This window comes from Emydura macquarii, unplaced genomic scaffold (assembly GCF_026122565.2).
Source record: "Emydura macquarii macquarii isolate MOO-44397 ecotype Brisbane River unplaced genomic scaffold, CSIRO-AGI_Emac_v2 contig_2473, whole genome shotgun sequence".
Classification (NCBI taxonomy): Eukaryota; Metazoa; Chordata; order Testudines; family Chelidae; genus Emydura; species Emydura macquarii.
The window spans coordinates 16,223,834-16,245,380 of NW_027132610.1; the positions used below are offsets into that span (position 1 = coordinate 16,223,834).

General features: G+C 40.7%; 1 protein-coding gene and 1 long non-coding RNA gene across 2 annotated transcripts in view; one reads left to right on the top strand and one right to left on the bottom strand.

Moving 5' to 3' along the window:
• LOC137163019 (complement C4-A-like) overlaps positions 1 to 21,547 on the top strand; it is an 88,159-nt gene that overhangs the window by 30,240 nt on the left and 36,372 nt on the right. Inside the window, exons 14-23 of the mRNA XM_067563039.1 lie at positions 106 to 255; positions 694 to 820; positions 1,211 to 1,282; positions 6,057 to 6,260; positions 9,827 to 9,941; positions 10,165 to 10,235; positions 12,552 to 12,691; positions 13,912 to 14,124; positions 17,065 to 17,116; positions 19,174 to 19,254. Of these exons, the coding sequence (XP_067419140.1) occupies positions 106 to 255; positions 694 to 820; positions 1,211 to 1,282; positions 6,057 to 6,260; positions 9,827 to 9,941; positions 10,165 to 10,235; positions 12,552 to 12,691; positions 13,912 to 14,124; positions 17,065 to 17,116; positions 19,174 to 19,254 (1,225 nt within the window). The remainder of the gene's footprint in view (positions 1 to 105; positions 256 to 693; positions 821 to 1,210; positions 1,283 to 6,056; positions 6,261 to 9,826; positions 9,942 to 10,164; positions 10,236 to 12,551; positions 12,692 to 13,911; positions 14,125 to 17,064; positions 17,117 to 19,173; positions 19,255 to 21,547) is intronic.
• LOC137163021 (uncharacterized) lies at positions 9,299 to 13,003 on the bottom strand. The gene is made up of 2 exons (XR_010922599.1): positions 12,757 to 13,003; positions 9,299 to 9,896 (listed from the first exon to the last, which is right to left on the bottom strand). It is a non-coding gene; the product is annotated as an uncharacterized lncRNA (long non-coding RNA).

Genomic DNA, 21,547 nt, shown 5'->3' on the forward strand with positions numbered 1-21,547 from the left:
TTAGATAGAGATTACCTATCTTGTTCATTCCCTACTAACACAAATGCTTGATATTAATGCTAATGAGAAATATAAAATTCTGTTATTTAAACATTTTGCATTTAGATTAAACTGACAACAGACCACGACCAGTACGAACCAGAGGAATTGGTAAATTTATCCATTGACACAGATCATGCAGGAACCATTGCTTTAGCTGTGGTTGATACTGCAGTTTTCATTCTGAACAGAAGGAATAAGCTTACAGTCAAAAAAGTAAGTGTTTTGAAAAAGAAAATAGCATGTATCATTGAGTCAAGTACTATTTCATGGAAGAATAGAGAGATCTGAATATAATAAATGAGTAGTAATCAAAATATTATTCAAGATGTTATTTTGGAAAAATAAGTTTCTTATTTATTTATAATACATTTGTAATAAATTTGCACAGGATTTATCAAAGCAGAACCAAATAGTAGCCTATCCACTCTGGTAAGGGCAAAATTGATGATTCAGAGGAAGGCCAGAAATAAATTAAATTATGCCCCTACTAAAACGTCATATTGCTTTAATCTCAGGGCAGGGGTGTAGCCAATACCGCTATTTGCATCATTTCTGCATATGGCCTGATAACAGGGTATGACATCGCTATTCAGAAAAGAATCACTGTTTTTGCAATAGTGCACCTTCCTTCAGTGCTGTTACATTTTGTAGGTCTTTGAAGCTATGAATTCATACGATCTTGGATGCTCTGTGGGCGGAGGTGCTAACAGTGCTCAAGTTTTCACTGATGTGGGCCTGGCCTTTATATCGGACACAATTAAATCAGCTTTTCGGAAAGGTAAACAAAGATCTTCTTCCTTTGCTATAGAAGTGTATTGTGGTAGAATAAATTCATGATGCATTTCTGGGATTTGATTTTTAGACCCTGGCACTCTATTGTTGTTCTATTGAGAGGCCTCCCTTCTGTGTGGTCTTATTATTTCCCATTGTTCATTTTCCTCTTATACAGTGTGTTCATAGCTCATATGCAGGTGAAACAGACCACACCGCTGGGCTTGGCTATTTGGTATCTATTGTAGATGGGATTGTGTGAGGGGCAAAGGTGCCGGTAAGCCAGCTTTGCAGATCATGCATCTTCTGGCTGCCAGACCCTGAGCTGGTACTGAGGAGCAGTTTAGAGCAGCCTCAGGTATTATTTTAACTAAACTCTTTTGCTTTGTTTTCCTAGGCTATAAGTGTTCCCATGCTACCAGAAGACAGAAAAGATCACTGGATTTTCATAAGCAAATTTCAGGAATTGGTAAGGCTATTACTTTTCAATGGCTAGAGCCGGAGTCTGCTGGGGTGCAGAGAGGACTGGAGAGCTAGGAACTGGAGTCCCAGTGGTGAAGGGAAAGGGAAGGATGTGGGGGGGGGCGTCAGGAGCTGGAGCTTGCCTGAGGGAATGGGAGAGGCCTGGGTTATAGGGAGAGGAGCTAAACTCTGCTACCTTACAGGGTATAATCTGGCTAAATTTGTTCATTCTCTTTTCGAGAACGTGCCAGTGCAAATTGTATACCATGCCATGGTGTTACCCGTTATGTTTACGTTTTGGGTATGCAATTGATTTCAGAGGAAAGCTATTTTATAAATGATTTTATCTTTAGAAAATGTTTTATTAGTACCATTTTTCCTTCCCTTCCGCTTCAAAGCCAGTTTGCCTTTGTCACAGTGTGCACCAAATGACAGAAGTGTTAGTCATATAAATATATATGATCTGAACAAAGCATTTTAAAAAATAATTTTCCTATAAGTCTGTCACATATAAGGTCTGATATCTTGTGACCTGTCGATATGAGGAACAAATGCTTTATCAAAGGGTTTTCCTAACTTTCTGGAACTACCTACTCTAGGGATAAAAATAGTGTCATGTAGGATGACAACTAGCAAGTGTGAAAAATCAGGACAAGGGGTTGGGAACAATAGGTACCTATATAAGAAAAAGCCCCCAATATTGGGACAGCCCTATAAAATCGGGACATCTGGTCACTCTAGTGTCATGACCCACTCCCCCCAAAATCTCCAACCTTCACCATGGGCAGGTGAAATTTTGAACCATAACCATATTAGACATAACTAATTAGGTAGTTTTTAAAAAATGATTTTAAGGATGCCCAAAGTTTTATAAATCAACATGCTCGAAGAATCTGACTGATTGATGATGTTCCACCTAATTCTGAATTGGGGATTACAATCTTAATTCTTTTTTATATCTATGCAACCATGATACGTCATTTATATCTGCACCATTAGACAGAAACCTGATTTATAGAGATAAGAGAATGAAACTGGGATGAGAACTGTCAAAACTGATCAATCTAAAGCTGAGTATTCCTCTTTCAGAGACACCCAAAATCTTATGTGCTTCTGGCTAGCGAAGGCCAATTGCAGAGTGTTGATGAAAGGGGTTTCTGTCAATTTGCCTTCCAACAGCCCAGATCAGTGGTTCCCAACCTTTTTGGCTCAAGGGCCACAGGTATTTTTACAATCCGAAATGGCCACCAGTCTCTGCCAGCAGCCTCCCACCCCATTGCAGCCAAATGGAAGGAGCCTCCTCGCTGATCTCCTGTTTCCCTGGCTGCAGCAGGGAAATCGAACACGTCCTGTAGCCCTGTGTGTTCCACCTGGGCATGTAGGCAGTGGCTCCCATCTGCAGCCAGAGGGATGGAAGATCAGTACTCACCTCTCTCTGGCTCCAGCAGGGACCCAATGCCTATGGACCCAGGCAGAGTGCTTTACCGTGCTCCCTGCTACAGCCAGGGGGAGGGGAGCACTGATCTCCCATCCCTTTGGGCGCAGCAAAGGGCCCACACTGGTCTTGTAGCCCCTCGACAACATGCTCCGCCTGGGTCCTTAGGCAGCGGCTCCCTTCTACAGCCGGCAGGAGGGGAGCCGTGGGCCACTTTTGGCCCCCAGGCCACAGGTTGGGAACCACTGGCCCAGATAGTCAGCATGTTAGCAGAAAGGATTACCTCTTTCCTGTTTGTGGCTCGTCAGAAAAATAGTCCTGCCAGCTGGGTCTGAAGTTCTCTGAGATGCTAACTGTTGAATTCCTGATGGCTCCCAGCTGGCATCTGTTCTCTTAAGTTTGAAATGAAAGAAAGCTTCTCCAGGTTTCCTCCTTGCATTTGGGAAGACCAGTTTCAAAGTGTTCTCGTGAATGGTTATGCCCTGTTGTTCATGTACTGATCATTCATATTCCACTCCTCCAGAGAAACGTTCAGCTCATTTAGGTGCCCCCAAATGCCAGCAACAGAAGCTATGCATGACCCCTGCTAAATTATTGAAGCCGTCAGTCAAGGGAGCTCCATTTTCATTCAGGAAAACTTCTGTTCTCAGTAAAAACAGTTGAGTTAGCCAGAAACTGTGAAACCATGAGAGATTAGGTGCAGCATGATAGATCTGAGTGACCACACCACTGTTCTTACTTGTCTTTGCCCTGGTACCATATATGCAGGTTAAAATACACCACTGTCACTGAATGTGAGAATCTTTGACTACTTTTGAAATGTCTCAAATAAGCATTCTCATGGCACTGCTTTGCAGAGTAGAAAGCCTTCTTCAACAGCAGCATCGGAAACATACCTCATGAGTGCTAGAAACCATCCAGTATCAGAGATACCAGTTCACTCATTAAGTTGAATTGCTAAATAGTAACTTTTCCTATCTTTTGAAAGCAGTTGCTCTCATACATTCTCAGTCACATCACTGATATAATATTGAACAGCCGCATTTTACAAAGGGCTCGTTTTTGGTTTGGTGGTCATTTAAAAGATTCATAGATTACAAGGCCATAAGGGACCATCTAGTCAGATTTTCTGCATAGCAGAAAATAATTCCTAGAACATATCTTTTAGAAAACACCCAATCTTGATTTTAAAATTGTCAGTGATGGAGAATCCATCACAATCCTTGGTAAATCGTTCCAATGGTTAATTACCCTCACTATCAAAAATGTATGCCTTCAATCTGAATTTGTCTACCTTCAACTTCCAGCCATTGGGTCCCGTTATATCTTTCTGTGCTAGATTGAGGAGCTCATTGTTAAATATTTGTTCCCCATGTAGATACTTACAGATCGTAATCAATCTTCCCTTTGTTAAAATAAATAGATGGAGCTCTTTGAGTCTATCACTATAAAGCATGTTTTTCAATCCTTTACTCATTTTTGTGGCTCATCTGTGATCCTCTCCAAGTTATCAACATCCTTCTTGAACTATGAGTACCAAAACTGGAGACCGTATTCCAGCAGCGGTCACACCAGTGCCCAATACAGAGGTAAAATAACCTCTCTCCTTCTACTTGGGATTCCCCTGTTTATTCATCCTAGGATTGCATTAGCCCTTCTTGCTATAGTGTCATTTTAGAAATGCATGTTCAGTTGATTATCAATCACAACCCTAAAATCTTTTTCAAGGTCAGGCCATATAATTTTTGAACCTATATTCATTGTGCAGGGAAGCATAAGATTTTCTACAATAATATAATCCTTATACTGTTGTATGATCAAGATAATATGCCTGAAGGGCATGAGTCTTGTCAGAGCCAGTTTAAGTAATCAAGTCTTGCTGGCTGTTCAAGGCTTTGAGTTTTCTCAGGAAAAAACACTCAGGTTCATTTTTCAGGGACAGAGGTCTGGCTTCTAACTTTCACAGTCATTTTGAAGGCTTCCCAGTTTCAGCTACTAGCACCTCTGATCACACCACACACCCTGTGATAGCTAATCGATCAATGTAAAACCAATTGTTGTATCCTCATGTTTTCTGTTAACTTTATGAGCTGTCCAGGGAACACTTCACTTGCTGTTGTCTCATTCACAAAACTTTTCGACAAGCCATGGTCCTTTCCAGACAGCCCTTTGGCTAGAAGTGATCCTAAATAAAAATGGAGCGACCTAGGCAACATGATCCTGTTAGGCTCAGCAGACACTTGCTCTTCCTATGGTACACCAGAAATAACAATGCAGGTACCGGTGTAGCTCTGTTTTATTCGCAGCGGCTCTAGTGGCATACGGTACTCACGTTCTGCGCAAGAATACAGTGAGCCGTTAGTTTAGATTCAGGTTCCAGTTTAAAGGCAGCATGCCGATCATTACAAGACTTATAATGTCTATCTAATTACAAATGCATTAAATTGCTTTCCTCTCCCCTCCTCCCCGAAAACAGTTATAGCAATATTTCAGTTACATTTTTGGGACAATCTTCCATGACATTGTTGGATGCTCTCTACAACCTTCTCGGGGACTGGATTCTATGCTTTGTGAAACAATACTTTATTCTCTAAGAAAGCGTGGCTTCTCAGCTCTCCAAAGGGAATGGAGCATTCATTTCTAGCAATCCACAGTCATGAGATATTAGAAATTAAAACCGTCAGTGGTTCAGGACTGAATATGATGAGCGTAGTTTTCATTCTTTACCTTTATCTGAGTGTGGATGGGAGGGAACTGGGAAGAAATGTTTTTGTGGCAGGTTCTTTTTTTTAATGATGGCCATTGAAAAGCTATCCAAAGTCTAGGCATGTTGGAAGCATTCTCGGTGGAAATGGACAAGTAGGCAGATTACAGGTGAGGATGTCAAAGTATATATTTTGTTTATTAAATCATTCTGTTGTTTGTTCCATGATTGCAGAAATACAGGAACATAATCCATACAGAGGAGAATAATCCTGATAACTGAAACTCAAAATCTTAAATTTTTCAGTGTAAGAAAATAAGTTTTTGAAAAATGCGTCCTATACAAGAGTCCAATCCTGCTCTCACTCACTTCAGTTTAAGTCATCTGATCCTACCCCCAGTGACTTCATGGTCTGAAACTGAAGAAAAGATTGTAAACTCGTTGGGGGAAAGGACCTTCTTCTAGTTCTGTTTTTGCACAATGCCTAGCAGAGTGGGGTCCTGGTTCATGATGAGGGTAATGGATATGGCTACTGTAATAATAGTGATAAGTTTAATAATAATGACATAGTTGAAGTATGATTGAACAGCTCCAAATGTATCAAAGCCTCTGTAACACTAACAGGACTGTAATTTGTTACAGCTAGCAAATACAAAAATGCTGCTCTACGAAAGTGCTGTCATGATGGAATGAAATTAAATCCAATGAGGTTTTCTTGTGCCAAAAGGCTAAGAAGGGTTACTGGCTCAGAAAAATGCAAAGAGACTTTTAAATACTGTTGTGAGAGGGCTCATAGCCTCAGGAAGGAGCTGGCAAAGAAGAAACTAACTTCTGGACTGGCAAGAAGTAAGGAATTTTGTCTTTTAGTAACATACAATTTTAAAAAAAGAAAGTTGTTCACAGTCATCCCTGAAAAAAAAAGTTGTTTTAGGGCTGTAAGTATTATTCACAGGGACATATGTCATTGAGTGTCTGAGGCTTTAGTCCTGCTAATCTCAAAACCTGTAGGAGTTTGTGCAGCTAATTCTCCAAGCATGAGATTCAGAAATGATGCTAAACTGCAAATAAAATTCAGCTAGGGATCAGTCTTGCAAGATACGGAGTACTGACTTTGAAGATACTGTCCTGCAATGTGCTGAGCAGCTGATGCTTCTGTTGACTCCACTGCTCCAATACTGCAAAATGCTGAGCACCTGCTGCCCTTGTAGTGTGTTACCAATGGTTAGTAGGCTGTACATCTATATTATCTTTAGATTGTGAAAAGAACAGATCTAGCTCAATCCGAAAGTCAAGCTCAGGTTTTTGGGCCATATGATATTGGGTTAGATTGATCAAATGGGTAATGCACGGCATGAAGGATGAAGTTTATCTGAGTGTAAACTAGTAGCAATGTATGTGATGTAATTCTCCATTATATGTGCACGCTCACATACGTATGGCATGGCAGAGTAGGGTAGGATTCTGGAAAGTGTTATTATTGGTTAACCGCTGCTCCCCTTGAAGTCAATTGGGGTTTTCAGTGGGGGCAGAGTTAGACCAGTGATGAGAGCTTTGGAAACCCCCAGCTGAAATGTTTAACCACCATTGTTTTTAGCGATTTATGTGTAATTTACAAAAATCCACATTCCTTTCCTCTACTTCTCTTACAGACATAACCATACCTTCCTGCATGCTTCCATTTACATTTTCAAGACCCCACCCCTCTGCCAAACTTATTCACCATACCACAAATACTACCTCCCGTGCCTTTTCCAAGTCCTTCATGAAACATGGGGATGGTGAGAGCGAGTAAAGCAATCCAGAAATTCCCAGTATGTTTTTGGCTCTCATTTGTTGTGTCACATTGAGTTTAAGTTAGGAGGCTCATCTGGGCAGGTGTTGTGAGCCTGAGTCCTCAGTGCCCTGCACATTGTACAGTCACTTATACCTGTGCAAAGGAAGGATAAAATGCTCCCAGTCCCATTTGGCGACACTATGCATGCATCCTCTCCACATGCATGTAAATGGCTACAAAGGATGCAAAGCAGTGGAGAATTAGGGCCTGTGATGTCAAACTCTGCCCACCTTACTCTCACTGAGTGGTACTGTCTCTGTAAATAGTCTGGCCCTTGTTTGGGGGGACGTCTTTGGGAGCACGTCTTTGCTCACTCAGAAGAGCAGCTGTACTAATGGTGAGGTTTACATTACTGCTTTCTCAGCAAGTAACAATTTGTAAACTAACGTTAATGGCCATTTACTTTAATATTTTCATTAACATAAGAACACAGGAATTGCCTGACTGGGTCAGACCAGGGTCCTTCTAGTCCAGTATCCTGTCTATAGCCAAGGGCATGTCAAATGCTTCAGAGGAAAGTGTAAGAACCCTGCAGTAGGCAGATGTGAGGTCATGAGTTCTCGTCCTGTTGTCTAATAGACATTGGCCTAAGCCTTGGAGCATGAGGTTTAATATCCCTTCCACAACATTTTTGTTATTGCGAACTATGATGGTTCTGGATATTCTTGATTTCCAGATCAATGGCCAATCCTTTTTTAAATCTTGTTCGGTTCTTGGCTGCAATAACTTCCTGTAGCAGTGAGTTCTGCAGTCTAATTACAGGTTGTGTGAAAAATTTTCCTTTTTTCTGTTATGAATTGCCCACCTCAAAATGTCACCTTGTTCACGTGTGATGAAACAGGGAGAACAGAAGCTCCCAATCTACTTTCTCTGAACTGTTCACTATTTTATGTACTGTTATCATGTCCCTTTGATTCATCCCTTTCCTAAGCTAAACCATCCCAATCTTTTCAGTCTTTCTCCCTATGAATTTTCCCATGCCCCTCACCGTTCACATTACCTTTCTCTGACCACCATCTGATACTGCAATATCCTTTTTGAGATGGGGTGACCTCTACTCAGTATTCCAGATGAGGCTGCACCGTGGGTTTACACAAAGGGATTGTAATAGTCTCCCCATTATTCATCATCCCATTCCTTAGGCAACGTGACATCTTGTTTGCTTTTTAAACTGCTGCTGCACACTGAGCAGAGGTCTTCACTGAACTGGCCACAGTATCAATTGAAAAGTTAATTTCTTTGCATGTGTTGTATATCATGAGCCTGATCCAAAGCCCACTGAAGTCATAGAATCATAGACGATTAGAGTTGGAAGGGACCTCAGGAGGTCATCTAGTCCAGCCCCCTGCTCAAAGCAGGACTAACCTCAGCTAAATCATCCCAGCCAGGGCTTTGTCAAGCTGCAGCTTAAAAACCTCTGAAGATGGAGATTCCACCACCTCCTTAGGTAACCCATTCCAGTGCTTCACCACCGTCCTAGTGAAAAGCGTTTTCCTAATATCTAACCTAGACCTCCCCCCTGCAACTTGAAACCGTTGCTCCTTGTTCTGTCATCTACTAGCATTGAGAACAGCCTAGCTCCATCCTCCCTGGAACCCCCTTTCAGGTAGTTAAAGGCTGCTATCAAATCCCTCCCTCATTCTTCTCTTTTGCAGACTAAACAAGCCTCATTCCCTCAGCCTCTCCTCATAAGTCAATGGAGGGACTCCTACTGTGGTCTATTGGATATAGCCCTGGGCTCTATTCCTAGGTCTATCACTAAGAAGCTGTGTGACCTTGAGGATTTCACTTCACCTCTCTTGCCCAGCCCACACAATGTTTGGACTACTTTGATTATTAGCAGGGACAGGAACTGCCTCTCACTATGTATTTGTACAGTGCCTAGCACAATGGCGACCCAATCTCATTGGGGATCTCTAAGCACTCCTGCCATGCAAATAAATAATTCATCATCATTATCATCATCATTTCTGAATTAATTTCAGCGTGTTTTGGATCATGTCCTATGTACCCAAGCGTTTTGAGAATCTTGCTGCCTGATGACACTATATGAAATTCAAGCTGAGAAGTTTTTTGCATTTATTTCCATTCTGCCTCTTCTTCTCCCCAACATGTATCGTCTGTCAAAGAGACAGCCAATTTTATTGAAAAATTCAGTGTGTCATGACTGATCCCATTCAAAGCATGATTTCTCCTCCTCCTTTCATGCCCCATCTATCACAGATACACGAATGGTAACAAAGAATAACTTCTCCACTTATACCTACAGGGCAATTTTTTTAGATTGGCATCATATAATTCCCCAGTTTGGAAGGAAGAATGAACCTTTTGTTCAGTGGCAATCTTTAGTCATTGTCTCCGCAAAGCATTTTAAGAACATGGGATTTGCCATACCAGATAAAATTCATTGTCTGTTGTCTTTCTGCGTTTTTTGCAGTCAAAACCAGGTTGAATCTTTTCATTCAGCTATTCAGCATATTAATCCTTTTGTCTTGCCTTTCTGACAGCTGATTCTCCAAATTAGTATAAGTTTAGGAGTCATAGGCTTCAGGGAAGACTCCCAATTTCTGTTTTCCAGTTGCTGACATTCAAGAAGAAGATGTGTTTGATGAAACTTCAATCAACTTGCGTAGTTTCTTTCCTGAGAGCTGGTGGTGGGAGACAATAGAAGTGAAAAATCCTGGACAGCAAAGGTACCGTATTATTTGACCAGATAAATATACCTACATGTATATCAATATGCCCATAAATATCAGTGTTCTGTTGAACCTAGTATAGAGGCATTCGGAGGTGCTTGCTATGTCTCTCTTCTATAACTGATAGCAATATTTTTTCTTGTCAATCTTCAAAATTTAAGGAATGAACTTGTTTTCATTTCATACATTCTTCTTAATAGCTTGTCTCTTGTCCCTTTAGGATAACAAAAGTTGTTCCTGACTCTATAACTACTTGGGAAATTCAAGCAATAAGTGTATCACCTCAAAAAGGTAAAAACACTATTGGTAAACTACTGGTTCACTCTGTACTGATACATGAATATTGACTCAACCACTACACCTTCTTAAAGATGTGCACTAACTCAACTAGACATTATGGGCTCAATACGGAAAGTACAGAGCGGAATTTTATGGCATGTGTTATGGAGAAGATCAGATTAAGCTATCATAATAGTTCCTTCTGGCTTTAAAAATCTAAGAACCTTTTGATTTTAGCTTCCAGTTAGACACAGGGTTGCAGCAAATGTGGTGATAACAATGATAAATAAAATGCTTAGCACTTAGAACCTCTGAGTCTTTCACTGTATTTAGTGATGCCTATCTTCATATTAAGTAAGTCTGGGGAGCAGATGTGAAAAGAAAATTCCAAAGGAATCATATTCAAAAGATTTTAACTTAATGTGTGGTACATGATCATTAATAGATTCATTTGTTTTGAGGCCAGCATAATAATACTTAGCACTTTGCATCTGTAGATCTCAAAGCACTTCACAAAGTAGGTTAGTGTCATTGTACCCATTTTAAAGATGGGGAAACTGAGATACAGAAAGGTGAAGTGACTTCCATAAGATCACCAAGCAGTCCAATTGCAGATATAGGAATAGAATCCAGATCTTCCAAGTCCCAGTCCCGTGCTCTATCCAGTATGCCACATTGCCTCATGCATACAAAAAGGATTGTTAGATCATCTAGTGTGCTCTCTGTATAACACAGAGCATGGACTTTCATCGAGTTAGAGTCATAGTCATATGACTATGAAGGAGCCACCAGATCATCTAGTCTGATCTCCTGTATAGCAGAGGCCACCAGCAACCACACACTCGACTCAACAACAGAACTTAGACCAAGTTATTGCAACCCACAGAACATTAGACTATTTTGTGCAACAGGCAGAGAATAGGAAGAACTGAGGTGCACAAGTGCCCGAGGCCCTAGCAATGGCAGGGAATTTGGGCTTAATACAGTTACTCCTGTTTTGAGCCCAAATTCTCCACAAAGCATATTAAGAACATGGGATTTGCTGTACCAGATCAAATTCAAGACCTTTGATGTATCCAGTCAGGTATCCTCCTTCCAAATTTGCTGAACCAACCATTGGCCCATACTTCCTGGCTTCAGAAAGAACAGAACAAGCCCACAATGTACCCAGCCAATTGTTCAGTGTTGGGTATAGGAGTAAGATCTTTCTCTTAACCCTGCAGGTGATCAGTTTATGGTCTGGAACATACAGTTTAATTACTGTTATCAGTATTTTAGTTTGCACAACCATAGACATAAGATGTAGCTACACAGACTTTTGTTCCTAGTCTGTAAACAACCAACTCAATACCATTATTTTCCATTTATTGTAAAAGATTAGCAAATTCAGGCATTTTCATAAGTTTCCCCTGGATGCCTGCACTGGGTTTAGGTAACACTACTGTCCAAATTAACATACCATTTAAATAAAGTATTATTGTAAGCCTCAGAAGGACCTCTGTGCCCACACAGAGTCCCATTGATCTCCGCAGGGCTGTGCACAGCAATGTCCCTTTGCAGCATCAGGACCATAGTAATTTAGGCCTTGATTCAGCAAGGGGTTTAACATGTCTAATATTAAGCCCCTGCATAGTCCCCATTGGTTTAATGATTACAGCAGTGGACTATGAAGTACTACACAAGAAAAGTAAAGGAAAAAGCCTTTCCTAGGAACCTAATGCATAGTCTGTTAAATAATTTCAGAAAAAGAGATTGTTTGGAAAGACACTCAGCCAACTTTGTGGTATTTAAATTAATATTGTGTGGGGTAAATTCTGCCACCCTGGTGTGTGTGTAGAGGGCCCCAGAACCAGTGTAGTGGACCATGTGGAGAAAGGTACAAGGAGACTATTTATGTGGATATGCAACTTCTGTATGCCACAGAACACAGCTTCACAGCTGCCTCCCTTTATGCAGCTCTAGATGGGGTTTGGAGCCAGGCCAGGAGTGAGTAAGGGTCAGTCTGGGGCATCCATGGCTCCGCAGTCTCCGCCTGATGGGTCGTGTAAAGCAGGCATGCCTGTGGCTTCAGTCATAGTTACAGAGCTGATCTGCTGCTGCACTACAGCCTTGGGGAAGGAATCCGTCTCCAAAACCTCCAGCACCATGCCTGGCCTTGATGCAGGATAAATTTGAACATATATTTGTTTCTGAATGGCAAGAAAGGAGCCCAGCTATTTGTTCTTTTTTAAACGTAACATCTTCGTGAGTGCCTAAACAAACAGCGCTCTCAAAAGCTACTGTAAAGTGGTTTTACTGGGGCTGAACTCAAGTTTTCTCCTCCCCCAGGATTCTGCATAACTGATCCCAAGACCTTCAAGGTTTTCAAAGATTTTTTTGTATCTGTAAGGTTACCATACTCAGTTAAGCGGTACGAGCAACTAGAAGTTAAGGCAGTTGTCTACAACTATCTGTCTGAAGATCTCCAGGTAATATTACCTTAGTACATTGCTGAAGTGTTTGCTGTATAAATAATCCACCCACCAATCCTTACCTCCTTTGTCAAACTTCAGTTACATTGTCTGAGCAGGCCATGCTTGGCTGGGGTCCTCTGTGCTTTGTAGAAAAGAGCAGAGGTAGGATACAGGGAAGATTGTTGTATTTCTTCATCTTCCTCAAGCTTCTGGGACTAATGGATAATAACATGAATGCTTATATAGCATATTTTCACAGCACTGAACAGATATTCACTCACTTATCCTTACAGCTCTCCTGAAGGCAGGTGAGTATGATTAGCCCCATCGTAGAATGAGCGGCTCAGACTAAATGGCTTACCTGGGAGGCCAGGTGGTCTAACAGATTAGCTATGGGACTGGGAATTGATAGATCTCAGTTCTGTTCTTGGTTTGATAATGACTCATTGTGTAGTCATAATGAGCACTTAGCTCCTCTGAACCTCAGCTTTTCCGTGTATAAAATGAGGCTATTGCATTTGCCTCCCATTAGACAAAACTAATGTTTGTAAAGCACTTGATATCATTGGATGAAATGTGCTGTGTCAATGTAAAATATTATTATTTAGGCCACAAGAGCTAGAACTCAAGAGTTTGTAACTCCAGGCCCACTTCTCAGTCCTCTCAGTATTTCTGTTCTGCCTCTCCTTTCGCCCTAAATATCAGAAATTTTGGACCTAAGAGTGCTTTTGTTGTTGTTTGGTGTTCTGGCTTTGGTTTTTTCTTTCTTTCTCTCACTCTTTTTTTTTTTTTTTTTAATGTGGTCAAGTAAAACAATGAACCAATTCAAACCTTCACACTAAACGCTCTTTGGACCTGAGCCAAACCCTTCCGGAGGTTTGAAAACATTTTGATGATATTTTCTGTATTTCTTTTAATTTTTTGGGGTTCCTGGCACTTACCAATCCAACCTAGCCAGGACCAGAAGCTGAAGTGCCAAAATAATCTGCTTGTGGTATTCCCTGCCTGCCTGCAAGCAGGAAGTATTGGAAATTTAATGAGATCCCATTAAATGTTCAGACTCATGAGGTATGGGTAATGTTTGGATGAACCTCCAAAGTTTTAGTTGCTTCTCTAAACTATAACCTTCTGAATCATTTGAGGTTTGCTCTTCACTATTTATATTGGTCAGGATATCTGCTTCCTGGAGCAATGGTGTAATAAGCATTATTATAAGCATTTCCTTATTTCAATAGGTTACAGTGAAGATGGTCGCAGTGGAAGAGGTGTGCAGTGCAGAGACATCGAAAAAGGATGTGCAACAGAAACTAACTGTTAAAGGAAACTCAGCAGTGCCTGCCTATTTCTCATTAGTTCCAATGGTTGTAGGGCAAATTCCAATTACCATTACTGCTTCTGACCTAATTTCTGGGCACAGTGATAGTGTTATGAAGAACCTCAAAGTTGTGGTAAGTATAAAAGCATTTGATCAGATCAGTTGTGGAGCAGGAATTTAATAGCTCCCTTTCTGTCTGTCTTGGTTTCATTAAATGTACACATAAATGTGTGCATAAAACTCAGGAAGAAAATAGCACTAAAAGTAGTGACTTGACTGCACTTAACACAGAGAAGAAGCTTCATTCTGGGATTAACCTGTGACTGCAATTACCTACTATAAACTGGGTACACAACTGGATGGAAAAGCATACTCAGAATAGTTATCAGTGGTTGACAATAAGCTGGAAGAGCATATTGAGTGAGGTCCTGCATGGATCTGTCCTTGGTCTGGTTCTATTCCATATCTTCATAAATGATTTGGATAATGGCAGAGAGAGAACACTTATAAAGTGTGTGGATGAGACCAAGCTGGGAGGGGTTGCAAGCGCTTTGGAGGACAGGATTAGAATTCAAAAAACCTTGACAAACTGAAGAAATGGTCCGAAATAAACAGGATGAAATTCAGTGAGGACAAATGCAAAGTACTACACTTAGGAAGGAATAGTCAATTGCACAAATACAAAGTGGAAAATGACTGTCTAGGAAGTAGTACTGCAGAAAAGGATCTGAAGTTTATAGTGGATCACAAACTAAATACGAGGCAACAACTTAATACTGTTGCCAAAAAAGCGAACATAATTCTGGGATGTATTAACAGGAGTGTTGTAAGCAAGCCACGAGAAGTAATTCTTCCATTTTACTCAACAATGATAAGACCTCAACTGGAGTATCGCTTCCTGTTCATGCTTCAGGAAAGACATGGGCAAATTGGAGAAAGTCCAGAGGAAAGCAACAGAAATGATTAAAGATTTAGAAAACATGACCTATGAGGAAAGATTGAAGAAACTGGCTTTGTTTAGTCTGGAGAAGAAAAAACTGTGGGGGGACATAACAGTCTTCAAGCACATAGAGGGTTGTTATAAAGAGAAGGGTGATACACTGTTCTGCTTAACCACTGAGAACTGGGAGAGAAGTAATGGGCTTAAATTGCAGCAAGGGAGATTTAGGTTAGCCATTAGGAAAAACTTCCAAACTGTGAGGATACTTAAGCACCAAAACAAGTTACTATGGAGGTTGTGGAATCTCAGTCACTGGAGGTTTTTAAGAACAGGATAGACAAACACCTATCAGGGATAGTCTAGATAATACTTAGTCCTGCCTCAGTACAAGAGACTGGACTAGATGACCTGTCAAGGTCCCTTCTAGTCCTACATCTCTATGATTCTATGACAAATGTAGGTAAAAAGAGCTCACTACTGAATTATCAGGATTCAAAAAAGAACTAGATAAGTTCATGGAAGATAGGTCCATCGATAGCTATTAGCCAGGATAGGCACGGATTGCTGTTTGCCAGAAACTGGGAATGGGATGAATCACTTGATGATTACCTATTCTGTTCATTCCCTTTGAAGCACCTGGCATTGGCCATTGTCTGAAGACAGGATACTGGGCTAGATGGACCATTGGTCTGATCCAGTATGGCCGTTCTTATGTTCTTATCCTGAAAGAGAGAGGAGTTCATTACTTCTTACGTAGCTCAAAGTATGCCAATGTGATTGGTTGCCTGTTCTTAAATGAGGAGTCCAGTCCAGACACAAACATAAAGTCAGTTCCCATCTCAAGAAAGCTTCATCTAAAAGACAGACAGAGCAAAGACGGGAGACACGGGGAAATCAGGAAGGGAAGGAGTTTTATTTCTACCGTTAAAATGAACTCACAGCCTAGTGGCCTTAGGCACGGTTTTAGACCTGTGTGGGCTGCATTTGGCCTCCAGGTCTTATATTAGGCCCACAGGTCTATTGGAAATGTGTCTTCTGGTTAGTAAGATCCTTGGATAGGTTCTCAGTGATGAGTCTTGTAGGAAGCTGAACACACTGTTGACACTTTCACAAATAATAAATAACAATAGTTAGAAGAATTTTCTGGAAAAAGCACTACTGGCCTTATATGGCCTCCATTACTTTAAGAACTGAGCCCCACACAATCTTTAATATATTCATCCTCATAACACTCCTGTAAGGTGGATGGGGAACAAAGGCACAGAGAGACTGAGGCCTAGCTTCTCAAAGATATTTAGACATCTAACTCTTTTTTAAATCAACGGGAGTTATGCCCTTGAATACTTTTGAGGATCTGGGCTTGAGTGATTTGGCCAGGGTCACGCAGGAAGTCTGTGGCAGAGCAGGGAACTGCAACTGGGTTCCCCCCAGTCCTAGGTTAGCACCCTTCCATTGGGCCATCCTTCATAGGGATAATGCCTTGCACAAGGTCTTCCATGTTTAACAAACAGTCTGGAATTCTGCAGTGTCATGATAACAGGGACCACATTTCAGGCAGTGAGATCAAGACTATTGACACATACCACTCAAATCAAGGCCATTAGTTGGCTCAGCTGTAACTTGTATGAGCTTTGAATGGTCAAAGCTTTTAATTATTTTTTAAAATAATTGATTAAAAGGAAATGACCCTAATCCCAGACAAAGCTCTTTTATTGACACTTTGTTCTAGAGTGAGAGAGAGAGAGTGTGTGCGGGAAGGGGGGTATATGTAAAACTGAGCCCTTCAATGGACTGTAAATATATGTTTCACTAGCTAAAAATAAATGTCAAAGCTTCACATTTCTTGTTTGCCTTTAGTAAAACATTTCATCTGAAAAAAAATAACGCTTTTTCTAACAAAAAGACTGGTAAAAATCAGTAATCAGTTCAGCTGGTATATATATATATATGGAAGGCTGAAATACTGATTTTAAGTACCTTTTATTGTATTTGGTTGGAAATCTCTATCCAAATGAAATTATTGCTGCCATCTACTGGTCCAATATTGTGTTAGTAACAATATGTTTGTAGCAGTTAAGTCCCCAGATGCAATAATCTGCAATGGGGTTGACCTATTTTTAATTTATTGTGCAGAGTGAAGGCATTTTACGGAGAGAAGAAGAGACCATTTGCATTAATGATAATTGTAAGTTACAAGAGGGGTTTTATTGTTTAAGATTTCCACCATTTTTAGTCTAATGATCTGAATTCAAATGTTTTATAACCATCTGGGTTAACAGATTCCAATGACTAAGTATCTTGTACTTGAACAAAGTAGAATGGCTTCAGCAGTAGAGATTGAAACAGCCCCATCCCAGAGTACCCTGTGGCCCACTGGTTAGAGTACACACCTAGGAGGTATAAGACCCCGGTTTAAATCATTGCTCTGGATAAGGCAGCGTGAGACTTGACTGTGGCTCTCACACATCCCAGTTGAGTGCATCACCTCCTTCTCCAGTTTTGTGACTGGCATTTCCTTGCTTTTAATTAAAAAAATAAGTGATTAAAAAAATTTTAAGTCTAAACAAAACATTTAATTTGACCTGAATCTATTTATTTTTTGTTTTGCCGAGAACACCGAAATTTTTTAATTTTGTTCTGAAATGAACTATTTTAGATTTTTTGGGGGGTGGGAGGTTTCGGCCAATGAACCAAAATATTGATTATCCACACAGTTCTAGTTGTTAGTAACATTGTTTCTTGTGAACAAAATGGAAACATGGAAAAATAGGGGGTTTTCCGTCTAAGTATCCGGTAAAAATCAAATCTGACAGCCATCGAGAGACTAGGTGGGTGAGGTAATATCTTTCATTAAACCAACTTCTGTTGGTGAGAGAGACAAACTTTCAAGCTTACACAGTACTCTTCTTCTTCAGCTTTGGGTAAGTTCAGGAGGTGGAACAGATTGTTTAACTACTTATGCTAACACATATTTCAATGGACCATCCAAGGTGAAGTGGCCCGTTAACACCTCTCCAGTCATGGGGGAAAGGTGAAGAAAAAGGTGGAGTAGATGTCTTAGTGTGTTATAGATTATTGTAATAAGCCATAAATCCAATGTCTCTTATTCAGTCATGATTTTTAGTGGGTCTAGCAAAATTATGAATGTAAGCTTCCAGTCTCATCTTTTGAAGGTGTAAGGCAGATTTCCTTTGAGGACACGGAGAGATCTAATATAGAGTGATCACTTTGTGAGAAGTCATCACCCACAGGTGATAGGGTATTTCTGTCTTTTTATCGTTTTCCTGTGTGAGTTCATTCCAGAATGTAGTGATTGTCTGGTTTCATCCACATAGTTGTTACTGGGGCAATTAGTGCACTGGATGAGGTACACCACAGGTTGTGATAGACATGTATAGGATGCCTGCATCTTGAAAGGTGTGTTGTGTGGGGTATTGATCATCATAGCAGTGGAGATATATTTACAGATTTTGTGTCAAGTGATGCTTTGAGTTGGTGTGTCCTGGTCTGTGGGGAGCTTGCTTCTGATGATGAGCTTGGAGAGATTGGGGTTCTTTGAAGGCCAGAAAAGGGGGTTCAGGAAAGATTTCTTTCAGGATGTGGTCCCAATCAAGTACCAGTTGTAGCTGTTTAATGAGATCCCATATGGGTTCCAACATGTGGTGGTAAGTGACACTAGGGGTGTTGGAGGGGGTTTTATTTCGGTATTGAAGCAGGTTCTCTCCAGGCATTTGGGTGACCCATTCCATGATGCAATTTACTCTGATGAAGAAAGACTTTCATTGGGAGACTTTCATAGGCAGAAACTGTTAACCCTTTGCTGATGCAATGCTGTCTATCAAGAATAATTCATCCACATCTTTGTGTCCCTGATCCCTTTTTAAAATGCTCTTCAAAATCATTTGCTTACAACTAGTGAGTAGTCAACAAGTTTCTCATGCTAGCACTTACTGGCCCAGGTTCAGCAAGGTGCTTGAGCATGCATTTAACTTTAAGCTCTTAAGTAGTGACAATGACACCATTGCAACTATTCAGGTGCTTAGTTAAGCACATGCTTAAGTACCTTGCTGAATCAGAGCTGCTCTTGTCAGCGCTTCTTACGTGCCCTTGCCCTCAACTCTCACAACATCCTAGTGTCACATTTCTGTTGTAATTGTGAGTTATTGGTATGAAGGTTATGTTTTTAAATTAAATTGTATTGGATAACACTTAAACAGTTCTCATGTACATCTTCTTTTCCAGCTAGAAACCATATTCTTGATTTGAAGAAACCATCTAATATGATACCAGGGTCTGAGAGCCATGTCTTTGTGAGTGTGAAAGGTAAAAATAGCCTCCAGAATTTGTAATGATGCAAATGATATGTGAACTAGTGGATCACGTTCATAAACTAATCTCTGTAAATATGAGTCACAATTCCTTCCCTGGTTTCTCCTGTCATGCAACGGGAAATATTCTGATATTGGTTTGGCCCAAATCACTGAGAGAGACAAAGCCAAATCTAAGCCAGCTCCTTGCCCCTCACCACACACTATCTACGTAGCAAATGGGTATATGTAATGTATATAATCTAATATTGTGTGTGTCTGTCTGTCTGCGAGTGTGTTAAAAACACATTAAAAAAAACTATGTTAAAAGAACATTAGGGTTGCAAAGTCAAGCACTCAGAAGTTAGGAAATGCCAGAATTACGATTGCGTTATGCATATGCATTATGAACAGTCTTTAACTACATGATCACATACTATTGTTTCCCTGGGAGCCTTGCCTCATTCAGTATACAGGATGTACAGTACTCAATTAATGAGCAGCTATTCAGCATTTTATTTTATCTTCATTGGTTCATCATAGAATTTCCATTGCTGTTCAACCTGGGACTTCAGTGAGTGACATTTAGATGCAGATTTGATGGCTTGGCTGTCCCTTGTAACAAAGCAGACCATGAGAAAGTTGTCGTCATCTTGTTTTCTCTACCACAAAATACTGTCTGGGCACACATGTAACCTTATTGATGGATCGGTATATTGATTATTGATTAATCTCTTAGACTGCATTGGTTAAAGAGTCAGACTCCTGAGGGCTACAGCATCAGAAATATTATTAGTATTAAGATATCCTAGGAGCACATGAGAAACAATTCCAGTTTATGACAAGTTTCTTTATTAACAAATTCACTAAGCGGATAAACAATCCTACAAATACTAAAATACAATAGCGAGAGAGAGAGCAAAGTGTTTAGCCCTATGACTGGCATCACTCACATCTCATGTCTCCTGCTGGGGGATCCTGGAGTGTCAGTCATTATTATCCTCATCATTGACATTGTCATCATCATCACCACCCATGGTTGTCATCCTGGCATCTCCTTGTGTGTTTCTTCTCACACACACACAGAGACCAGGCAACACCTTTTAACCTGAATTATGCTTATGCCTACTAAAGCTCATATATACGCATAAGGCTGCAAACCCCTTATTCCTTATTTGCACTTCCACACCCCATAAACTTATGGGTGCTTCGCTTTTCATAGGTTATCTGGTTAGACCCGGTCTACATCACAAACTTATGTCAGTATAATTATGTCACTCAGGGGTCTGAAAAATCCACACCCCTGAGCAACAAAGTTATATCAACCTAACTCCCAGACTAGAGAGTACTATGTCGATGGGAAGGCTTCTCTTGTTGACATAGCTACTGCCTCTCATGGAGATGGATTAACTGCGCCAACAGGAGAAGCTCTCCCATCAGCGTAGTAGCATCTTCACTGAAGTGCTACAGCAGGACAGCTGCACCGGTGTAGCATTTTAAGTGTTGACCTGCCCTTAGCTCCCCTTATTCTCATTAGCATCTACATAGACAAGTCTGCACGGTAACTTGAGGTTCTGGCAGAATTTCTCATGAGGTTACAATCTGGTGTCTTGCTGTCTAGATGGCTACATTGATAGGAACATCACCCATTAGCACATTTTTTACAATAATCTTGTAGCTTTACTGGTACAGGGTTATTTCTGAGTCACCTACTTATGTCAACCCTCCTTAGGCCTGAGGCCTAATATGGCTAAGCTAAAATCTTACAGGCCTCAGCCTGTAGATCTTCCATTACAGCCTTACTTTGTTTATATACCTAAGACACACTTATCACTTTTAAATGCTTGTCAATCTTATACTCCGATGAGCCTATCAGACTTAAACATGTCCATCCCATTAATTAATTATACTTAACCATGACAGTAAATCCTCTGTTAAATGATTAATTGAAATAATTGGCTACACATCGGTCCCATAATTCCCTTGTGGATTCTCAGTTAAACACAGTCATGTGGATTATTACAGGCATAGTAAAATCAACTCTTCCTGTGGATCCTGGCCCAGTAGGATAGTCTTTGAAAGCATAGGAGAGACAGCCTCCCTGCTCACAGTACTAGTACCTGGACTTGGCACATCTGGGAACTTGTGACACTTTCCGGAGTGCCCAGGGCTGGGAGCGACTGACCCCAGTGATAGGAAGACTTGCTGGTGCTGGGTATCAGCTCTCTGACACTACCAATCTGCTAGCCACTCAAACAATCTCCTCAGCACTCTGTCAGCCCTTCCTTTGCCTTGCAGGTTAACAAGAG